This window comes from Tenrec ecaudatus, chromosome 5 (assembly GCF_050624435.1).
Source record: "Tenrec ecaudatus isolate mTenEca1 chromosome 5, mTenEca1.hap1, whole genome shotgun sequence".
In the NCBI taxonomy this organism is placed as follows: Eukaryota; Metazoa; Chordata; class Mammalia; order Afrosoricida; family Tenrecidae; genus Tenrec; species Tenrec ecaudatus.
This window is the reverse complement of record NC_134534.1, coordinates 105,728,055-105,751,858: the sequence shown is the minus strand read 5'-3', so window position 1 is coordinate 105,751,858 and position 23,804 is coordinate 105,728,055. Positions and strand designations below refer to the sequence as shown.

At 41.0% G+C, this 23,804-nt stretch overlaps 1 protein-coding gene across 1 annotated transcript in view; it reads left to right on the top strand.

The window, feature by feature from the left end:
- The window catches only part of HSD17B3 (hydroxysteroid 17-beta dehydrogenase 3), a 57,685-nt gene that overhangs the window by 17,369 nt on the left and 16,512 nt on the right, over nucleotides 1-23,804 (top strand). The window contains exons 3-9 of the mRNA XM_075550866.1: nucleotides 12,440-12,515; nucleotides 14,423-14,530; nucleotides 16,154-16,221; nucleotides 17,901-17,936; nucleotides 20,222-20,256; nucleotides 21,716-21,797; nucleotides 23,261-23,326. Coding sequence (XP_075406981.1) covers nucleotides 12,440-12,515; nucleotides 14,423-14,530; nucleotides 16,154-16,221; nucleotides 17,901-17,936; nucleotides 20,222-20,256; nucleotides 21,716-21,797; nucleotides 23,261-23,326 — 471 coding nt within the window. The remainder of the gene's footprint in view (nucleotides 1-12,439; nucleotides 12,516-14,422; nucleotides 14,531-16,153; nucleotides 16,222-17,900; nucleotides 17,937-20,221; nucleotides 20,257-21,715; nucleotides 21,798-23,260; nucleotides 23,327-23,804) is intronic.

Genomic DNA, 23,804 nt, shown 5'->3' with positions numbered 1-23,804 from the left:
AACTGTTGACAATGAGCAAGCAGAGAACAGTTAGGTTCGTTTAACTTCTTAGGCCAGTCTCAGGATATCTTTGTTGACTAGCTAGATAACAAGGTCTAGGTCTGAATCATTAACAGTCGGGTAAATCAGAGAAGACTCTCAGTGTTATCTGGCCCCTTTACATGAGATCTGCATCCAACCTGCTGTAGCCTTTGAACAATTTACAAATATTCCACAGCGACTGCATTAGGTAAATACTGCATTTAGTGAAGGGAATTTTATCTCAAAAGACATGAAGTAAAATACTTAGATTATAATCTCTCTGCTGCTACTTTCCACAATCTTATGCCTTCCCCAGTGTGAGAGCTCTCTCTGGCTCTCATGCTTAAGAGGTTTCTCAGTGCAGATCCCTGAGTTCAAAATATGTGCTCTGATATCCTGGCTCCTTTTACAGCTCTGAAAACAGCAACAACAAAAACAAAATAAACACCAAACTCACTGTCTTGTAGTGGATTCCAACTCATAGTGACCCTCTAGGATAAAGTAGAACTGCCTCTGTGAGTTTCTGAAGCTGTAAATCTTTCCAAGAGCAGATAACCTCATCTTTCTCCCGTGAATAAGCTGCTGGGTTTGAACTACTGACCTTGTGAGTAACTGTCCTTTATAACCCACTGCCCCACCATAATCTTTCCTTTAAGACTAAAATGTGCGCAAAACTGACCAATCTCTTTGTTAATATTGCATACACCTAATTTGCATGGTCTCGTGATTACAAGGGTTCCTTGCACCTTATTGGCAGACTCTCTAATCCTCTTGGTGAGCCGTAAGTATCTTGCAGGCTTAGTCCCACCCAGTCCTTCTGTAAGAGTCATAGAAAATCATTAAAAGGATTAGATCAAATTATTCAGTAAAATTCAAGCTATTTTGATAGTTGCATATTGACATGTATTGTGGGTTTAATTTACATTAAGCATAGCGTCTGAACATTATCAGCTATGAAGTCCTAGTGAATAGAAGCAGAGCAGTGTCAGAGATAGTTCCAGAAGATGAGTCCTTTAGGTCAGAAGTCACTCACCATATAACTGAGGAAGAGCTGCTTTCTCAAAGTAAAGTCAAACATAAGGATGTGGATGGAGTAATGTGCGTGGGAGCTAAACCTTCAGGACCTTCATTTGCTGATGTGGCACCACTCAAAATGAGATGAAGCAGCTGCAAACTCTACCAATGATTGGAACTTGGAGTGTGCAAAGTATGAACCTAGGAAAACTGGAAGTCATCAAAAATGAAATGGAATGCATAAAGATTGATATCCTAGGTGTTAGTGAGCTGAAATGGACTAGTATTGGCTATTTTGAATAATAAAATCATAGGGTTTAGTATTCTGGTAATGACACAACCAAGAAGAATGGCTTTGCAGTCACCCTCAATAAAGATGTTTCATGATCTATCTTGAAGTACAATCCCATCTGTGATAGGATTATATATATCTGCATTCATGGAAATACAATCAATGAAACTACTATTCAGATATATGCACTCATTACAAAAAAATGGAAGAATTTTACTGAAATCCTCAGTCTGAAATTGATAAAACATGCCATTGATATGCACTAATAATTATTATTGTTTGGAATGCAAAAGTTGGAAACAAAGAAAAAGGAACAGTAGTTAGAAAATGTGGCCGTGGTGACAGAAACAAAACTGAAAATCAGATGATAGAATTTTGAAGACGAATTACTTTTCATAGCAAACACCTTTTCAACAAAACAAATGGCAACTATGCACATGAATGTGCCTAGATAAAATATGCCGAAAAGAAAGGACTACCTCTGTGGGAAGAGAAGATGGAGAAGCTCAATGTCAGCAGCTAAAATCAGGCCAGGGGCTGACTATGGAACAGATCACCACTTACTAACATATAAGTTTAGGTTGAAGTTGAAGAAATTCAAACAAATCCTTGAGAGCCAAAATACAACTTTGGGTCCATCACACCGAAATTTGAAGGACATCTCAAGAACAAGTTTGACACCTTGAGCACTAATGACGGAGGACCAGATGGGCTGTGGGCAGACATCAAGAACATCATTCATGAAGAAAGTGAAAAGTCATTTAAAAGACCACAAGGAAAGAGAAGATCCAAGTGAGATCAGAAGAGACTCTGAAACTTGTTCTTAAAATGTAGCTGAGGAAAATGAAAGACGTTGATGACATGGAAGAGCCGAATAGAAATTTTCAAAGGGAAAGTTGAGCAAAGACAAATGTTATAAAGAAATGTGCAAAGACCTAAAATTAGAAAACCAAAAAGGAAGAACATTCTGAGCATGTCTTAAACTGAAAGAAATAAAGAAAAAAATTCAAACCTCAAGTTGAAAGATTCTTTGGACAAAATATTGCATGATGCAAGAAACATCAGAGGAAGATGGAAAGAATACACGGACTTACTGTACCAAAAAGCTAGTCACCATTTCACCATTTCAGGAGATACATAGCATATGAGCAAGAACCAGCAGTACTGAAGGAAGAAGTTCAAACTGCACTGAAGACGTTAGCCAAAAAGAAGGCTCCAGAAATTGATGGAATACCAATTGAAATGTTTTAACAAGCTGATGAAAACACTGGAAGCACCCGCTTGTCTATTCCAGGAAATTTGGAAGAAGCTACTTGACCAACTGACTGGAAGAGATCCATATTTGTACCCATTCCAAAGAAAGATGATCCAAGAAATTGCTCAAACTATAGGTCAATATCATTAATACCACATGCGGGAAAAATTTCACTGAAGATCATCCAGCAATGATTCCTGCCAGAAGTTCAGACTGGATTGAGAAGAGGACATGAGAAAAAGAGTATCAATGATAATTTCAGATGGTAAGACTTCATCTCACGTGCTTAGGGCATGTTTTCAAGAAAGACTAGTCACTGAAGAAGGACATCCTGCTTCACAGAAAAAAAAAGGGTGGCCCTTAATGAGATAGATTGACACAGTGGCTACGACAATGAGCCCAAACTAGTGATGGGGTTAAAATAACTTAAATGATTTGCTGCCCTAATGACCGTTTTAAGTATTAAAAAACAATATCCCAAAAGGTAGCTTATGATTGCATACAGCGATTCTAAAATTAGAACAATAAAAGAGGTAGACAGAACTAGATTATGTTATAAGAGCTTTAACATATTAATAAAATATTAAATAATACCTGAGAAGAACAATACAACCATTATTTAAGATATGTGCACATTGCTTCTTGTTTGGCATCCTCACTTGCAACATTCTTTGCTTTTACCTGAGCATTCTCAGCTGTGCGACTTACCCTTAACCATCCTTTACACTGGGTGCACAGGACCCCATTCCTTTAGAAGTAGGCCACTTAGACAATAGTCATTGTGTTTGATATATTAGAAACAGTTTGGGACTTCTCGTCTCTGACCACCTTATGTTCATGTCTGAACAAACCCTTTCACTCCTGCTGAACTTAGAGCAATAGCTCTGGCAAGGTTTTTAGCTCTTTTTTTTTTAAGGCATACAACTTACTTTTAGGAGACAATATAATTTGATTCCAGATCCAAAAAAAAATTATAAAATGGAAAAAATACAGGCTAGTTTCTTTTATAAACATAGTCATAAGAAATATATATGAAATACTATCAAATTCAATCTAGCATTATATAAGAATACACTAAAAAATAAGACCACGTATGGTTTATTTGAGGAATTCTTTTAAACCAAAGCACTGCAGGAGAAAATACTAGAGACACAGCGCGAGAATTGTGCACAATCTGATCCCATCACACTGGGGTGAAACACTAAGGGCATGGAACTGAGCAGCAAGGGGAGCAAAGTGATGAAATCCCTGGGGAATACCAAAAATAGACTTTCGAGACAGAGTGTGGAACCCCATCAGACTCGACTGGAAAACACTGGTAAAGGCCAATAAACAGACCTTGAACTGTTTATAGGCTTTTCCGTTTTTGTCAGTGGCTTTCTTTTTGTTGTTTTTATTTTTTGTTGGTCTTGACTTCCTTTGTTGTTTTATTTGGCTTTGCTGGATTTTTGTGCTTATTAATGTATCTTAATGTCTATCTAGATAAGATAGGTGGGATAAATAATTTGGAGATGAAAAGAATGGGACCACTGGTTCTAGGAGGGTGGGATACAGGAGAAGGGGAGGTGGAAGAAAGGAAAGGGGAGGGAACCAACCCAGGGAAAAGGGAACAACATGTGAACTAAAATCAATGGAAGGAAGGGTGTAGGATGCCTAGTAGGGCTCATTGAAGGACTGCAAGGAATTACTAAAGCCAAATGAAGGCCGAACATGATGGTGGGACAAGAGGAAAGGAAATAGAGGAAAGAACCAGAAGGCAAAGGACATTTATAGAAGTCTAAATACAGGCATGTACACATGTAAAAAATGAGAGGTGAATAGAACTATGTACTCATATCTATATGTTAAAAATTAAGGTTGTAGATGGACGTTGGGCCTCGAGGGAAGTATCCCTCAACATAAGAACACTTTATTCTAACAATCTGGCATTCTGTGATGCTCATCTGCCAGACACGATCGCTGAAAACAAAATGGGTACATAAGTAAATGCGGTGAAAAAAACTCATGGTGCCCAGCTATCGAAAGATATAGTCTGGGATTTTAAAGGCTTGAAGATAACCAAGCGGCTATCTAGCTCAGAAACAACAAAGCCCACATGGAAGAAGCACACAGACTATGTGATCATGAGGTGTCGACGGGATCAGGTACCAGACTTCTAAGAGCCAGAACAAAATCATACCCAAGGTGAATGGGGGTGGGGTCATGGAGTGCAGCCCCAATGCCCATCTGTAGCCAATTGGACAACCCCCTACAGAGGGGTCACAGGGATTAAGTGAGCCAGTCTGTGTGCAGTATAGCACCAATGAAACACACAACTTTCCTCTAGTTCTTTCATGCTTCCTTCCCCCCACTATCATGGCCTTAATTCTACCTTATAAATCGGATTAGATCAGATATGCACACTGCTACAGACAAGAATCCTCAACTCAGGGAATCCAGGCTAGAAACCCCACCTCCTACCCTGGGCCAACAATGAGAGTAGAGATACCAGGAGGATTAGAGGAGGGTGGGGGGAGAAAGGGAGAATCCATCACAAGGATCAGCCTATAACTCCCTCTCAGGGGGACAAACAATTGAAAAGTGCATGAGGGGTGAGGGAGGATGAAGTAAGATATGAAAATAATAATCTATGACTTATCAAGAGTTTGTGAGGGAGGGCGGGTGGGGAGAGAGGAGGAAGAAATGTGGAGTTGGTATTAGGGGCTCAAGTGGGAAGAGTGCTTTGAAAATGATGATGGCAGCATATGTGCAAATGTGCTTGACACACTGGAGGAATGTGTGGATTGTGATAAGAGATGTAAGGGCCCTCAATAAAAGTATTTATTAAAAAATAAAAGGTTTATAAGGCAAATAAATTTTTAGCTTTTTTAATCCTTTCAGAATTGCATAATTCAGTCATAATATCTTGTGGGAATTTGAGGTGTAACACAAAACTGAAATGAATGCCGTCAAATCACCCTCTGGTTTGACGTATTTTCTCCTTATGTTACATGTTTGTCTACTGAAGTAACAAATACAAGGGCATAAAAATGTAGTATTTCATCAAAAGTATAATGAGTACCGATGAAGAACACAGCTTTCCCCCAGATCCTGGATGCTTCCTCCCCCCAACTACCATGATCCGAATTCTACCTTGCAGGGCTGGATAGGGCAGAGGTTGTACACTGGTACATATGAGGGCTAGAGGCACAGGGAATCCAGGGCGGATGATACCTTCAGGACCAAGGGTGTGAGGGGCGATGCTGGGAGGGTGTAGGGTGAGTGGGTTGGAAAGGGGGAGCTGATTACAAGGATCCACATGTGACCTCCTCCCTGGGAGAGGGACGGCAGAGAAGGGGGGGAAAGGGAGATTCCGGATAGGGCAAGATATGACAAAATAACGATGTATAAATTACCAAGGGCACATGAGGGAGGGGGGAGTGGGAAGGCAGGGGGAAAAAAAGAAAAAAAAAAGAGGACCTGATGCAAAGGGCTTAAGTGGAGAGCAAATGCTTTGAGAATGATTGGGGCAGGGAATGTGCTTTATACAATTGATGTATGTATATGTATGGATTGTGATAAGAGTTGTATGAGCCCCTAATAAAACGTTTTAAAAAAAGTATAATGAGTTTTATGAAATGAATAAATAAACATTGCAAGCATAGTTCAGTCTAATTTGTTTACTGATACCCATGGATATGATGAACATTAGGTGCAGTTAGGATACACTGTTATTCAGAGGAGCATTAAAAAGAGTAAAGAATGTAAATTTATGATCCCCACTAGATAGTCACCCACTTTAGAGAGAACCCTGATTACAAGTACCATTTTAACAACCAGTTCCCTGAACTCAAGAAACATATAGCTATCAGTTCTGCTGAATCTACCACTGGGTCAAACATAAGGACAATTAACTGTGAGGACTGCAAAGAATGGGGAAGTATTTCATCCCGTTGTACATAGGGGTGCTATGATTCAGAACTGAGTGTATGGCATCTAATAACCACCACAACATTTATTTTTTAATTCAGAGATATATAAAGAAGAACAAAACAAAATTATCAATACGTCAGTCCAGATAATTCCTGTTAAAGGTAAACTAATGCAAGTAGAAGGCTGTAGTGCTTACAGCCCAATGTAAAACCACTATGAGAAATAAAGCAATGTATTTATTGGGCAAATCTACAGCAAAAGACCTCTTTAAAGTACTAAAAAGGAAAGCTATCCCTTTGAGGACTGAAGTGTACCTGACTCATCCATAGTATTGTCAGGTGCCGCCTAGGAAGCAAGCACGGTGAAACTTCGTTTCTTGTACTTTGTACCTGTGATCAGGAGAGACCCGTTCCTGGAAAAGGACATCACGCTTGGTAAAGCAGAGGACTAGTGAGACAGGGCAGGACCGACACAGTGACTGCAACAATGGGCTCAAGCACAGTAGTTCTGAGGATTGAAATAACCAAGCAGTGTTTGTTTTGCTGTACACAGGACGACAGAACTGGGTGGATGGCGCCTAACAACATCACTGTTAGAAAATTTAACAGTACAGAAAGACACAAGAAAAGGGGGGGGGAAGGCCTTTCAACAGACCTACTCTCATTTATGGAGCTCTGGTGGTATAGTGGTTAAGTGTTGGGCTGCAATTCCCAAGGTTAGCAGTTCAAAACCACCAGCAGCTCCTTAGGAGAAAACCTGGGCTTCCTTCTCCTGTAACAGTTACAGTTTCTGAGACCCACAGGGACCACTATGATTCAGTATTGACTCCATAACAATGTGTGAGTGAGCGACTCATTTTACCCATCTCTGTAAAGGGAAACAATGCTAAGCATGCCTTGATATTCCCCTCAGAAAATATAAAGTCATTGGCAGTATTCATACACACACATGTGCTGATATAGAAGTGCTAATATTAGCAAACTATATTGCAGTAATAAAGATGTGGTCACCTCTTGAACTTATGGTGACCCCTATACACAATGCAATAAAAATCTGCCTAGTCTTTCCCTCACTATCATGGCCCAGTGCTGCTTCTTACTTCAGACCAGACCAAAACATGCACACAGGTATAGATAAGAGATGGGAGCTCATGACACACGGAATCCAGGAACAAGAGTGGGAATAGCGATATCAGAAGGGTAGGGGAAAGTGGGGGAGAGGACGGGAGAAAGGGGGAACTGATCGCAATGATGAACACATAACCACACACCCCTCTCCAGGGGGAAGAACAACAGAAACCATGGGGGACGGGAGACAGTGGTTAGTGTAGGATATGGAAATAATAATAATTTATAATCTATCAAGGGGTCATGAGTGTGGGGGTGGGGAAGTGAAAAAAGGAGGAGCTGGTTCAATAGAAAGTAAATGTCTAGAAAAGAATGAAGGCAACATGTACAAACATACCTGATGTAATCGATCTATGGATAGTAATAAGAGTTGTTAAGAGCCCCAATAAAATGACCTTTTAACAATAAAAAAGAGATCTGCCTAGTCTTGTGCTGTTCCCATGTTCAGTGGGGTTGGCTTGTGATCCACTGGGCTCTTTGTGGTTGATTTTCAGAAGCAGGTCTCTAGGTATTTATTGTTAGTCTGTCTTAGTCTGCAAGCTTTACGAAGTTTGTTCAGCATCCACTGACAGCTGGGTGGTGGCCATGAATGTGGTACATTGACTGGGAATTGAACTTGGGTCTCCCGCACGGAGTATGAGGATTCTACCACTGAACCACCAATGCCTCTGTTTTATAGCAACAGAGATCATGGACGATCGCCTGCTTTGTGGTTGACTCTACCCACCTTCCCCTTGTACTGTTTCTGTCCCGTCACCTGGGTCTTCACTCCCTTCATAGTTGAAGCTGGGCCACAAGCATGTTTGTGTTCTGATGGCAAGAAAGGGAAGAGGACACAGAGAGTATGGCTCACTCAGGATGGTCTGATGTGGGTCACTGACCATACACTCGACAGAACTTAGTGCTCAGGTCAAGCCAGGGGCAAGGAAGGCTGGGCAATGTTGTGCCAGGAGGAGGAGAGAATGGGCATTAGTGGCCCAGTAGTAGTATCACTGTTTACACCTACATGTTTGGATTTTGCCCACTTAAGCATGCATTTGACCTTACTGTACACAACCACAAGCCCTATTATAAACTTTGCTTTCTTTATTTAATCAGACAGCATAGGGATCTTGCCACCGAAGGGCCTATAGATGACCTTCCTTCTTTCCAATGGTTCTAGGGTATCCCATCCCTGGATGAACTATATCTATTTTATCAGCTCCTCAGGATAAGAGTCCTGGGTCTACAAATGATTAATGTGTTCAGCAGCTAACGGAAAGACGAGGTTTGGATCCAACCAGAGGTGCTTCAGAAGAAGGCTCCGGTGATCTACTTCTAAGTAGTCAGCCACCGAAGAAGACCCTGGAAAGCGCGGTTTTATTCGGACACATGGGGTGTCCCTGAATTCACACCAACTCCTTGGCAACTAGTTCCCCACATCAAGTACAGTTGATTTTCTCTTTTAAATACAAATGTTGTAAACTGTGGGATATAAAAAGATTTTTACTCCGCGTTGTCTCCCCCTAAATATGCCTAACCTAAGAGGCATATGGTGGGAGGTCAGATGCTTAGAGATATTCTCCCTGAAGGCATTATGATTCAAGATGGACCAGCGTATGCACGCCTCTACTTCACCTGTTCTTTCTGGAGTGCCCATTACTCGTATGCTGAGTAATAGTATTTCTGGAAGTTCTGTTGTTCAGATCTTTGGATCAACTTGTATTCTTTTATAGTTTTTCTTTATCTCTATGCCATCCTGTCTGTGAAAGGAATTTGTGTGTGTGTGTGTGTTTTAAGGATTTTATAAATTTTATACTTCAACCCACATTCCCGTTTTGAAGTTTTTATTTTCACTCTTTTCTTTTTTAACTTATAATTTTTTAATTTAAAATTATTTTAAAATTAAATTTATTTAAAATTTAAGTTCTTTTGTAGTCTCTATATGGATTTTTAAAAATAGAGCAAATTGTTACTTTCTCTTATACATAGTAACTTGTTTCATCTACTTGAGAACATTATTTTTTATAAATGATTTTTGTTGACATATAATCACAAACCATATAATCCAATGGTTTGAGTGTATTAAAAACAGTTGTGCAGTCATTACCACAATCAGTTTTAGAATACTTTATTCATTCTTTTATAACTTACTGTATTAGTCTGGATACTTTAGAGAAACAAATAGACAGAAACTCATGTATAAGTAAGAGTTTTATATAAAGGTTAAGTGCGCATCAAGAAAACATCCCAACTCAGTGTTGCCCAAGCCACAAGTCCAACATTAACCCATTAACCCATATGTCCAACACCAATCCACAAAGTCCTCCTCCATCTCACAAAACACACACTCTGATGCTGACTGCAGGAGGAAAGCCGAATCAGTGAACATGTAAGAATCTCAGCACTGGCAGGGGTCTCCACATGGCTGCTCCAGCACCCAGGGCTGCATCAGGATAGGTCCATGTGGGATGTCTTGCAGGAAGTCAGCCTTGCAAGCTGAAGCAGGGAACGGCTAAGGCAGCTGCACCCTGCTCCAACCATCACAAAGCAAGAGACCCGAGAACTAGAAAGGCGAGGCTCACTAGGCCACATATCCGTCTGCCCTTCAATTAACACCATATGTGTTTATTGGCCAGGTTGGCACAATAAACTAACTACCTCACTTACCTACCTTGGATTTCACATAAAGAAAAGTCAACACCTCCTCCCCCCCCCAAAAAAAACCCCACCAAACAAACAATAACAAAAGTAAACATAGAAAAACTTCAATCCAAAAGAGCAGAAAATATTAATAAACAGAAGGAATTAAAAATGGATAGGCTCAAAAGCAAGAGTTTTGAACTGAAGCCCAGTGATTTCCTTGGGGTAAGCATTCCCATGCTTTTCTCATTTGGGTGTTATAACTTTAAATCTGAAGGATCTATCAATTCCTTTAATCTGCAACAGGTGCGTTTAATGTAAAGTCTGGTTCCTTCAGTTGGTTTTCCAATACAGATCAGAAGGATACTCCATAGTATGTTGTACACCTTGAGAAGACGGGAACCTTACTTTTTAAATGTCTCTTCTTTTTGTCGTCGTTGTTGTGAGGTACCATTTAAAGGCACCACATCTCTGGTATTCCTTGTTCCTTGTCCGGCTTTGCATGTACGTGAAGTGATTGAAAATACCATGGCTGCGTCACGTGCCCTTTTATTCTCAGTGACATCTCAGCTCATTAAAAATTAAAAGAAGTCTTTTTAGGAGGAACTGATACCAAGGACTCAAGTCGAAAGAAAATGTTTTGGAAATGATGATGACAACAAATGTACAAATGTGCTTGATACAATGAATTGTGATAAGAGCTCTATGAGCCCCCAATAAAATGATTTTAAAAAGAGGTCTTTATATAACAAATTTACCAATGCAGTATGTTGTGTGATTTGTTGGCTGCTGTTTCCATAGACACCAAGTAAACTGAAATCCCTGAGAAGTTCAATGTTCTCTCTGTTTATCAGGATTGTTCCTTATTGGTCAGTCAAGTTGTGAGGATAAAAAAAGGTTGAGGTAATATAATCCACAGTGTTGGCTGTGGTTGTTTTGTTTTTTTAAATTTTCATGAATAAGTGCTTCAAGTCCTTTTCACTTTCAGCAAGTAAGGTTGTACCAGTTAAATATTGAAGAAAATTGTCCAGTCAAAACCCTATGAATAGCCTTCTTCTTATCCAGTTTCTATTATTCCAAATTTTTCTTATCCCTCTTTCCATGACATTAATGAAATGAGTTCACCATATTGTGCAACACTTCCTGATTTTTCCCTTCCCATTTCCAGAATTTTCATCATGCTTAACCCAAATGTTCTCCCTCCCATGCAGTACCCTTTACTCCATTTTCTCCTCCCAACGGCTCCTGAGAACCTTGAGTTTGAGGCTCTATCCATTTGACTTTTCTAGAGAGCTCATGTAGGTGGGATCACCCACCGTACACTGTTTGCCCTATGGTTTATTACTTATTCCACTCAGCATGATGCTTTTAAGCTTCAACCATTGCCTGGAATTTATCAGAACTCCATTTCTCTTAACTACAGGACAATATATTTCATTGCACATATATAAGGGTGCAAAAGTATTGCAAATGCATTGTTGCAAGATCATAGAAGCCATTGTTCAGTAAAAAGATCAAAATGTGAATTTAATGTTTTTCAACATATTCTCCTTCAGAAGCCACTGTTTTGATTGGACCAATGTTTTTGAAGGCACTGCATTGAGACTAAACCAAAAGTATTACTGAGTTTACTTGTTTACAGTCAACTGCTGATTGAAGAGGCATGCTTAAACACATTTTGTTTGGAATAACCCCATACATGCATGGGCCAGAATGCTGGAAGCAATGCTTTTAGCTTATACTACATTTTGTGTCTTCATTCATCTGTTGATGGACACATCCATCTTTGGGCTATTATGAAATTGGTATCTAAGTATCTGAGTTCCTGCTTTCAAATCTTTTGTGTGTAAATCTTGGAGTAGAATTGCTGAGGCATATGGTAATGCTATCTTTAACTTTTTGAAGAACTGGCAAACTGTTTTCCACAGCACAGGTTTACATTCCACCTGGTAATGGATGTTGATGTTATGTTCTATTGAGTGGGTTCTGACTCACAACAGCCCTGTGTGCAACGGAGTGAAACTCTGCCTGGTCCTGCACCATCTTCATGATTGTTAATATATTAAAGCCCATCGTGGCAGCTGATGTGTAAATACACAGGTTTCAATTGACTAACACCCCCAATTTATTTTTAAAAGCAAGCTTCCCTCTTTGGTTACCATCTTGGTTTTCATTTGTCCTTTACCTCATCCCCAGCTAGCAAAACATGGACTCAATGTCGTACTTATCAGCCGGACACTGGAAAAGCTACAAGCAATTGCCATGGAAATTGGTGAGTGCTCCCAAGAAGTAAGGGTAATCTTAGTGGACTCCATCAGCCAAAACAGCTGTTTCTGTCTTCTACCTGTTGACATACTGGTCAACATCCCTTCCTCTACTCTCTCGGTCCCAGGGCACCAACCCTCCTGTGGGAGTCAAGGCTACAAAGCTAAGGACAGAACCTCGCGCAGTGGCTTTAATTCACCAGTGATTCTTTGGGTTGCATGAAGCAGGGTAGACTCACAAATGCGTGTACTTTCTCCTTGACTCTTGCATCAGCCCCTTCCAGAGGGCCTAGATGCTCGGTTGCTTCTGTCACTTCTTTAAAAACAGGATCTATGTTTGGGAATTCTCTCTCCAACTCTTCTCCTTGCAGAAAACTTTTTGATCTAGGGCAGTCAGGTACACAGTGCAGCGCAAGCAGATATAATTTATATCATATTTTTGTTGCTGCTTTGGCTCTGATTCATGACAAGCTTTTTATAAGAGAATGAAACACTTCCAAGTTCTAGGCCATCTTCATATTAATTTATATCACTATACATTATATTTATTATGATGACCCACTCTGAAGTGCAATTAGTTCATAATGATTATACAATTTCTAGTTGGATTTTGGAATTTTAATAAATTTCAATACCTGAAATTCAGGGACTGGTTTATGAAGACTCATTAAATTGGTGAGTTTGTCTGAAGACTTGGTTTCTCAGGAGAATATCTGGGATGGGAAGTGGATGTGAGTGGTGCAAGGCCACCATTTGATCACACTAGGAAAGCTTAGTGCCTTGGACTGATGAGTTTCTCTTTGTTCTAGGTGTGGATATTAGATGGAACTCTGACCAGGGATAGCACATTCTTCAAAGTGCCCTTTATCATTCTCTTGAAAAGCAAGGACTGTTTCCAGAGTGGACTGAAAGCAACCTTACCTCCCAAGTTAAATTTTAGGATAATGACCCAAAAATATTGGGCATAATTCCCAAAGTTAAGTAGGCAGCAATTAGTGAAATGTGCCCATAGATTATATATTTGCCTGAAAACAGTTAAAAAAGACAGGCTAGTTATTGAACTTAGAAGAGTAGACCTGGTGCCAATCCTACATATATGTGCCCTTGGTCAAGTCAGTTAACTTCTCAGAGTCTAACTTTTCCCTCTGAAAAAAGGGGATATCAATATTTGCCTTAGAAGGTCATAAAAGCCAAACCAAACCCACTACCACTGAGTTGATTCCCACTCATAGCGGCTCTACATGGGGTCTCTGAGACTAAATCCTATGGGAGCAAAAAAGATCCTCCAGAGGATCTACTGGTGGGTTTCAAATGACAACCTTGTAGTTGGCATGCCAGTGTTTAACTCATACACTGCCAGTGGTCCTTAGAGGGTTTTGAGGATGATTGAAAAAAATATTTTGTTTATGAAAATGATTTCTAATTCTAAAATATTATATAAATAGTTTTTCAAGGAACCTGACGCTTGAACAGAGGCAGCATCAAGACTTCATCTTTTACATCAGTTAGCGCAGGGATCTCACAGTTGGCCGTGCATAGGCATCTCGTCGAGGGGGTACACCTCAGATTTCGGATACAGTAGGTGGAGCCCAGCTCGGAGAATTTGCGCTTTGATTGAGTTTCCCAGTGATCTTGCTGCTGCTGGCCTGTGACTCACAGTTGTCGAACCACTGCACAAAGCCCTTGTCATGCACACACTTGTCACCATGAGAGCTCTTAGAAATACTTAGAAACTATCCTTCACGATCTCCTTGCTCCACCTAATACTTACAGAAGGCTATTATTTCTCATTGGCGTCACAAGTTGGTCCTCTCCAGTATCTTCTCAGACAGTCCAGGAGTATCAGAGGAGATCTGCAGGCAGGAGGGCACTCAATCCCTTTGGATATTGAAAATAACTGATGTCTTAAATGCAGAGCGGACTACCGGGAGTAATGTGAAGATTATACAAGCAGATTTTACCAAAGATGACATCTATAAGAATATTAAAGAAAACCTCAAGGGCTTGGAAATTGGAATTTTAGGTAAGTAAATTGTGATTTGTGAGTAAATTATGAGCGAAGCTTGTTGTATACACCAGTGAAATAGAAGACAATTATATCATGGTAATTTAAACTTAACTCATGGTTGTATTTTAAATGATAGTATTAAATTAAATACTAAAGCTTAATATTTCAAGAGTATTGCTGAATTTATATAGATATATATCGCTTTGGAATATATCTAACTTAACGTATTTGGACTTTGGGGCCATATTTTCTAATATTAAAATCAATTTTCAATTTAACTGATATCATAAAAACATTGGCCCAAAAGAATTAAGTTAGTCTGAAAGCATCACTAGGGTTGATCTGGGAATAAGTTTGGTTATTTCAAAATACAATCCCTTATTTAAAAGACAATATAGTCTTATTCTCTGTGATGGTTTATAGATAGATAAGATGTTTTATAACAAAATACACAGTGTGATATTTGTAATTATATACAGAAGGAAGATTCATGTATTATATTCAAGCATATCATTGTAGAATATTGAAAATAATAGATGCACATATGAAAGGAATATAAATTTCTTAAAATCTCAAATTCTGGGATATAATTTTGTTACATATTCTTCTATGCATGAAATGTAGTGAATTATCTAATATGGCTCTTCTTGCCATAGCCTTTATTACTCCCACCAACTGACTTTTCCCTGATCAGTCTGGTAAAAAGATGGGGGAAGGTACTGATTGTGTTATACAATTCAGCTGTGAGTGATTGCCATCCTGCTGGGTATGAAGTGAGCCATCTCAGCAGCAGGAGGAGGTAATTTCATCACCAGCAAGAGACAGGAATGGAGCATGTCTTCTGGACCCCGGATCTGCACAGTGAGCCTCCCGGACATAGGATGACAAGCTTTGACACTAGAAAAGTAATAGAGGAGCAGCGGCTATAGAAACAGAAACCAGAGCATGAGGCAAAGTAGTGGGCTGCTCAGCCTGTAGAGCAAGTACAGCTGAAAGCACTGGGGCAGGTGACTCCCTCTGGGCACTTAATTCAGGGAGCTGAGTTTGCTGATCTGTGGAGCTCGAGCTGGGTGCCTCAGGGTGGAGGCTTGCAGTTGAGTGTCATGCCCTTTGGCATTTTATTAGCAGCTCTAAAAGGACTTTGGGAGATGTCCTGTCTAAACAACTGTATCCTGAATATTTCTCATCTGAATTGTAAACTGCTGTTTTGGAAATTGTTTGTGACTTCTGTGTGGCAATGACTTGTAGAACCTAGCTGAAAAGTAGAGTGCTCTGAAAGACAGAATAAAGAATAAAATAAAATTTCTGTCAAAATTGGAAATAGTTCTATATTGCTTTGTAACATTTTCCTTAAACTCACATCACTATTTTCCCCCTTGTCTATAAAATTCGGAGCAGCAATATTTTGTAATGACTGGATTGTGTTCCACTCCTTTAATCTTTCTAATCATTTTTTTATTAGACAACAATTTTCCCTCCAAGTTCCCCAGTTATCAAATCATGTTTCAATGCAAAACCATGTATATAAAGTTTAATGAAAGAGAAGACTTTCTAAGTTTAATATGAACATTTTAAAGACTTTTAAGAAGAATTAGGCAGCTGGTTATCTGACACATTTTTGTTTTTTCTCTCTCTCAGTCAACAATGTTGGAATGCTTCCAAACCTTCTCCCGGGCTATTTCCTTAATGCGCCAGATGACATCCAGGTGGACTTGAGCTCTTATATGTATGATATCCTCCTAGTCAAGTACTGGCTCCCTGGCCGGATAGTCACCCGGGTCTGGGTATGAGGGCAATAGAGTGTATGCTGGCCAAACTTCTGTACTGAATGTTGGATATTGTGAGGTATCGCTGTCATTTCACCTTAGTACTTGATGAAAAACCAATGGTTCCACTTTTCATGGCCATATCTAGTATTAAGACAGCTTTCCTCTTCTTCACACATGGTAACTTACCTTCTCACTGGCTCATTGATGTATGGCCAAATTCTACATGGCAAATTTATAGCCAACCCTTGGTTCTCTTTGTCATCCCAGATAATAATTGTGTAAGACTGGGTTGACTAGAGAAACAAATCCAGAGATACTCGTGTGTGTAAGAGGGAGCTTTCTTTTTATGTTTCAGAAAGTTTATAGCATAAATGGTATGAATGGATAATAGAAAAAGAGAGCTTTATATCAAAGAGTAATTGTATATTAAGAAAATATCCCAGCCCAGTCCAGATCATAAGTCTGATATTAGCCATATATCTGATACCAGTCTATAAATTCCTCTTCAGACTCACACAAGACATGCAATGATGCTGAATGCAGGAATATCACAGGCCAGTGGGTGAAAACTCTTGTGGATCCTGTGGTGGTTGAAACATCTCAGCGCTGGCATAGGTCTCCACATGGCACCTCTAGCTCCAGGGTTCTGACTGTCTTCAGCATTGCTCCATGTGGCTTGTCAACAGGAAGCATAGACAGATTGTAGTCTTCCTCCCAGGAAAAAAGAGGAAGTTCCCAGAATCTTCCTGGGAGGTGTTCCCTTGTTTCCTGATTGACAGGCTAGCCTCTACCCATACATCCTATTTATCAAGTTGACATGAAATTATATAACTACCACCATAATATTTGTCCAGCTTTTAATATCAGGAAAACATATGATACAGAAGCTATGATTGAAGTATTGTAAGTTCAGTAAGCTTGATTCAGACCCATGTCTGCCACTGTTGGTCATGACAGAATTGCATGTCTTGAACAGTTCTTCAAGTTCCTATTTGTTGACCCTTTCACAGGTCTTGACCTTTGAGGTGATTGGGTTATTATGTCTATTCCAGACAGACAGTTGTTCTATTCTTCAATACCTGGTCAAGTACCACCTGCAAGTATGAATAGACTACACTGGCATATAATGCAAATTGCTGGCATGGCCTTGCTGCACTCCCCTTTTGACCACCCATTTACCCTCATATCTTCTTTAGCAATCCCTATTTATGGCACAATCTGTGTCTCTCCACTAATGTATCATTGATACTCCATTCTTGCTTCATTTCCTCTATTTATGCTTACTTGTGTGTTCATATTCTAACCTCTCATCCTTCACCTGGAAATTGAACATTTCTCTTGGAAAAACTCTTCGTAATCCTGTTATTTTCAAGGAGACTCACACTGACTTTGATTTAAGATCGCATACTTAGAGACTCATAGAATGGATGTCAGATGTTACCCAAATTCAGTCTATACTTGAACATCCAATAAAGACTGAATTTGCAGGCTGGGTGAGTGATACCACACCTTAGTCCCACACTTCTGCTCCCTGCATGATTCATTAGTACTGACTGCTCCCCTAGAGACTTTCTCAAATGACTGGGCTGATTCATTGTTGTTATTATTTATTACAGAGTCTCATCCATTGTAACATCACCTCAGTCGTCAAGGTATGTGATAAATGTGTGCCAAACATATGAAATGCAAGGCCTTTTGGAATCTGGAAACTCAGGAGAATACTTCCTTCTACAGTCGAAGCAGAGTTCTTTGACGTTTAACTGCTCTTGATTGGGAGGCCATCTACTGGTCCTTCCAGTGTGTTATTTTTATTTCGTCAAGAAAACACACTGAGGAAGTTATTCTCCTTAGTATCTAAACTCTATTCTTGTGTTCAGTTTTGTCACATATTAGAATGCATTATGTCTAACTGTTAGGTTCCTGGATTGGGGTTCCTCTGTTCTTGCTTCTCAGCACTGAAAGGATTCCCGTGGCAGAAGTACATTTGTAATCCAAGTGACTTTTAGGAGGAAAAAGGGAAGTTCCAGGTTTTTACAGTCTTCCAAAGCACATGCTGTTTTAGGAACGTGTACAAGTCTGCGTGGAAACCGCAGAGGGATTCACGGCTGAAAAACCACGTGGAAAAACCACAGGAACAAGAGCACGAACCCCGCTTGCAGCATCAGGGGATCCCAGGGGCCAAAAGAGAGGCCTAAAAGGGAGCTTGGCCCCCACATGGGAAAGTTTCCCACCCTTTGCCTGCCCAGCACCCCTGAAATAGGGAGATGTCCTGCCTGTTGACTGCTCTTACCCCCACTGGCTGGGAAGGTGTCCTTGAGCATAGTGGCCGATTCTATGAGCTGAGTTTAAGCTCACCTGTGTGATGTCATGTGGCTGAGCCTAGTCTGTGCATCCAGGTGGACCTGGGCCCAGGGGGCTAGTGTTGGAGCATGCTTAGTTTGGATCAGGTGTCCTCAAACTATGGCCCGCGGGCCACATGCAGCTTGCTGAAGACATTTATCCGGTCCGCCAGGTGTTTTTGCCCCGTTTTGTTTTTTTACTTCAAAATAAGGTATTTGCAGTGTGCATAGGAATTTCTTCATAGATTAAAAAAACAACAACACTGTAGTCCGGCCCTCTAACGGGTCTGAGCGACAGTGAACTGGCTGCCTGTTTGAAAAGTTTGAGGACCCCTGATTGGATCTTTTAATAGGTATCTAATGGGTGCCTGATTTCTTTCCAACACTTTGTCCTGGCCTTATGCAGACTCTGGGGAGACAACCCCCTTTGTTCCTATTCTGCCTACCTAACATAACAATGCTGACACTTAGTCAGGATTCCTAGGCAATTTGAAAAATGGAATCCTTTCCTCGAATTTTAATCATCTAAAAATCATTTTGTTGGGGGTTCATACAGCTATTATGAAAATACATACATACATACATCAATTTTAAGTTTATATTGAGGAAAGCTCGCTCTATTTGGAAAAATGACATAGCATATGTCTTGGAATTTCTGGACTTTTGTTCAATGAATATTTGCTAAAGTTCTAGTTCACCTATATTCTAATCCAGTTTAGGTACCAATTAGTTGGTTAGCATTGGGCAAGTTATTTAACTCATTTGTATTTCAGATTCTTCATCTCTTATTAAAATGAGGTTCTAACTTTTCAAAACTCAAATTCTCTGGTTAGAATCCACTGCATTTATAGCGTTTTATGCTATTTGTTAATAAGAAAAATGTGCTTCCTCTGGGCAATTTGGAAAAAGTGCTGCTTACATGTGGATGCAGACACTGGGTGGTGCCGATGGCGAATGCAACCAGAGGCTACCTGAAAGGCCTGGGGATCGCCTTTAAAACTCTCAGGATGAACATTCTTCGCAACACAGTTCTACTCTGACACACTGGCAGTTGCCCTGAGTTGGCAACTTAATGGCAACCGTTTATTTTAAATGTGGACACAGCCTGATGCTGGTGACCTGCTGAGTGGATGATGCTTTTCTGATCATTGCAATGGATTATCAAAAACTAAAGAATAATTTAAATGTAAAAAAGTAATTTTATTTTCATGTGAATAAGGCAGGTTGACAACAATTATTTCCACTGATGATTATTTCTTGCATAAGCATGTTGGCATTTTATAATACCCTGCCTGGTTATTATAAAATAATAACCAATAATAATATAATAACAAAATACTTATTTTGTGTGCTAAGCAGTCAGTGATTTTAAAAGCCCTAACAGATGAAATTTTAAGTCATCTATGTCCAATTGCTTGATAATTCATTGCAATGGCCATACTCATGATTATAAAGCCTGCTAGGGAAACTAGCAGGTTACAAACTGTTAAGGACGCTCTTTTTCCATCTGCAACGCCTCTTTTCAGTAATGCCCCCAGCTTCTTCTGGTGTCTGCACTCGCTCTTTTGTCAGTGTGTAACTTCTGTCTTCTCTGGTAGATGACTCAGCTGATTCTGAAACAAATGGAGTCGAGGTAAGTCCTTCCTTTGAAAAAAGCATAGAGCCAGTTAGCCTCCCTGGGTGGGTAGAGAGCTGGCCTGGAGTGTGCGACAGGAAGTTCACTCTGCTGCTGCTTTAAGAACTGATAGGAGCTATGATGAAAGAAAATGAAGATTAATGAAGGAAAACATAACCCCCCCCAGGCTGGCTTTGCAAACAATAAGCATATGGGCAGCCTCCAGGGAGGAGCAGCTTCGGCACAGAACAGATGATAAATAGTTCGCTCATGCTGCACGTAAGAGGAATCCCAGCAGTTGCCTGGAGACCAGGACCCACTCAATGTGATATACATTTCAGCTTCTGTCAGAGCAAATTCAATTTAGTGTCAAAAGTCGCCACCTTATTAAGCTCTCCATTCATCCCATGTTTATATCTTCCTCACCACTGGCCTACTGGAGAGGCTGTTTTCACGTGGGAGACCCAGATTTAATCCTGACCAGTGTATCTCGTGCATGGGCCTCCTAGCCTTAAGTGGGACTTCAATAGAGTTGGGAGAAAGATCTTTTCTGAAAATCAGCCAGGGATTCATTAAAAACATATGGCGGAGAGTCTTCTCTTTCCTAGAAGAAAATGGGACTTGGTCATATATTTTAATTATAGGTTAATTACCACCACTACCACCACCAATTCCATTCACCACCCCTGCCAATTCCATTCATCTTCATTGGAAGAATGGTGTCGTAGTGGGCTATGTGTTGAGCTGCGACCCCAAAGTCAGCAAGCAGTTTGAAATGACCAGCTGCTGCACAGGAGAAAGAAGAGACTTTCGACTTCAGAAAGGGGTTACAGTTTTGGAAACACACAGGAGCAGTTTACCCAGCCCTATAGGGTTGCTACGAGTCAGAAACAAGTCAGTGGCAGTGAGGGTTTGTTTTTTTTTATGTTTGCTTTTTTTAATGGGAAGAATTAAAGACTTTGAACTTCAAAAGTCCTGAAGACTTTCTATAAGAATGCCTGCATGAGCAAATGAGAGATCACAGCTGGGTTCTACCATCGATTGGCTGTGCTGTCGTGAGTTATCTTATGAATCAGGAGGAGTATTCAAGCCCATAAAGTTGTAGCTGAGAGAGACTTCCTCCTAAGTCTTGTTCAGGCTAAGTTGGCTATCTGTTTTTGGGTGAGGAAAGCTTTGTTGTAGAGGGGTCTCTCTTTCTAGTAAGAAACCCTTACTATGCAAAGGAATACCAAGAGTGACATCATCATGAAGATGTCATTATCCCACCCATGATGTCATCTAGCCTATTGCATTGTCTAACTGCTCACCCAGGGAAAGTTCCACTCACAGTTTGGGATGCAGAGAGAGCACTCTGCATGCTCCGTGATTTGGACAGAAAGAGTTTGCATGGAGTTCACACGCGCATCTGTGCTGTCTGTCTACACAAGGTGGGAATCTGCAGCAAACCAATGGAATGTTTACTTGTTTGTACCTTTAGGCGCAAAGGATTCATTTTGAACATTTCTTCTGGAGCAGCGCTCTTTCCTTGGCCTCTGTACTCCATGTACTCAGCTTCCAAGGTGGGTGACAGCATGAAATCCAAGTCCCCTCCTTTTTCCTCGTTGGTATTCCTAGTTGCCATTCCCCTTTAGGGTATCTGGCAAATTTATGCGAAGATTTGCCTGGAGATACTCTTACACGGGCATGTCCCAGAGTTATTGAGAATTCTGTTTCAGATCATCTTAATAAAGGAAGCAGCATAACAAAGCGAGTCACATCTATTTGTTCTTCCCAGTGCATAGAAAAGTTATGTTTACATTATACTACCAGAGGTTAAGGCGCCCTGGTGATGCTAGCAGGTATGCACTAGACTGCTAACCATGAGATGCAAACCTACCAGGCGCTCCACAGAGGAACGACGAGCTATCTGCTCCTGTAAAGATTTCCAGCTAGAAATCCTTCTATAGCACTGATCCCCAACCTTCCTCATGCGGCGGCCCTTCAATACAGCTCCTCCTGGGCTGGTGACCCCCCCCCCCCAAACCATACAATTATTTTCGTTGCTACTTCATAACTGTAATGTTGCTACTGTTATGAATCGGGCGATCCCTGTGAAAGGGTCGTTTGAAACTCCAAGGGTCGCGACCCACAGGTTGAGAACCGCTGCTCTATAGGATCCCTATGAATCATAATGGTCTCTTTTGTAGTGGATTTTGATAGTCAATATTAAGTGTGCAATAACATTGTCAAAGAGTTTGAGATGTTAGGAGAATTCCCAAAATGTGACCCAGAGACACAGGTGAGCGAGCACACGCCCTTTTGGAAAAAGGGCGCTGACAAACTGGCTTCGGGCAGAGTTGAAGCAAACCTTCCGTTTGTAAAAAGTGTGACGTTTGTGAAGTACAATAAAGTGAAGTTCAAGAAATGACGCTCAATGAAACAAGGCAGAGGAGCCAGGAGGCTCTCGGGTAATTTAGGAAAGACGCCCCCTCTGGGCAGCCGAAGCCCTGCAGTAGTGCTGCATAGCAAGCTCAGCCTCTTAGGGACCCCAGACCCGTTCACCTCCTGGAAAGGAAACGCTTCGTGTTTTTCCGCTAACGAGTGCAATCGTAGCTTCCTTTCGGTCCGGGAGGCCTCATCTGCTGCCTCCGTGCCTACTTATGAAAAGAAACTCTAGTGGAGGGGGAATCAGGAAGAGCAGATGTGCTGAGACCAGAGAGAGCTTCCGCTGGGTAGGCTCATTTGTATGTAGTGTCCCCGTTGTTGCTATGCCCTGCCACCCATGGTGACCTGTTGTGTTACAGAGGTTTTTCTCAGCTCCCTATAGTGGCTCTAGATGTGCATTACTACAAAATATATGTCCTCATTCACCGAGAGAACCCTTTTAGACAAAGGCAGGGAAATACCTTGGTAGAAATGAAGTACTGGCTCCCATTCAGCCAAATGACTGCGCTTGAAGGTGGGGCAGGTAAGCCGAGTGAAGTCGCTCTGAGCGGAGCAAGCAAGCCTTTGTTTCTCAGGTATCGCTCTCTTCTTTACCCAGGCGTTTGTGTGCACGTTTTCCAAGGCACTCCGAGCAGAATATGAAGGAAAAGGAATCCTTATACAGGTGAGGTCACTGCTTCTGGAGTTCTTGGGAAGAGGAATTAGATTCTGTGGACCTGGGGCCCCTGCCTCCTGCAGGCCTGGCAGGTGGGTGAGTGGGGAGTCGTACCGTGTGAGTCCCTGTGGCTGACAAGGTGGCACATGCAGCCCCTGCAGTCGTGGCTGTGGCCATTGCTCAGCCTTGCTGTGGATGCTGATGAGGAAATGGGCCAGGTGAGGGAGTACTCAGAGATGCCCTTGATGCCCAGAATCCCTGATCCTGCCTGAGCAGTGAAAGTGGGGTCTTAGCTCATCATCCTCTATCTTTGACCTCAGTATAGGGGGTCAGTCTAGCTTTTGTGGGAAGTGGTTTGGAGCAGGGGAAAAAGAAAACTGTTGAAAAGAGGAGAAGGGCCTCTAACTAGATGCATATATGTGTGTGTGCCTTTGGGAGTGTGGGCCCCCACACTCTGGTTCTTGCATGATAAGGAACGAGAGCTCCC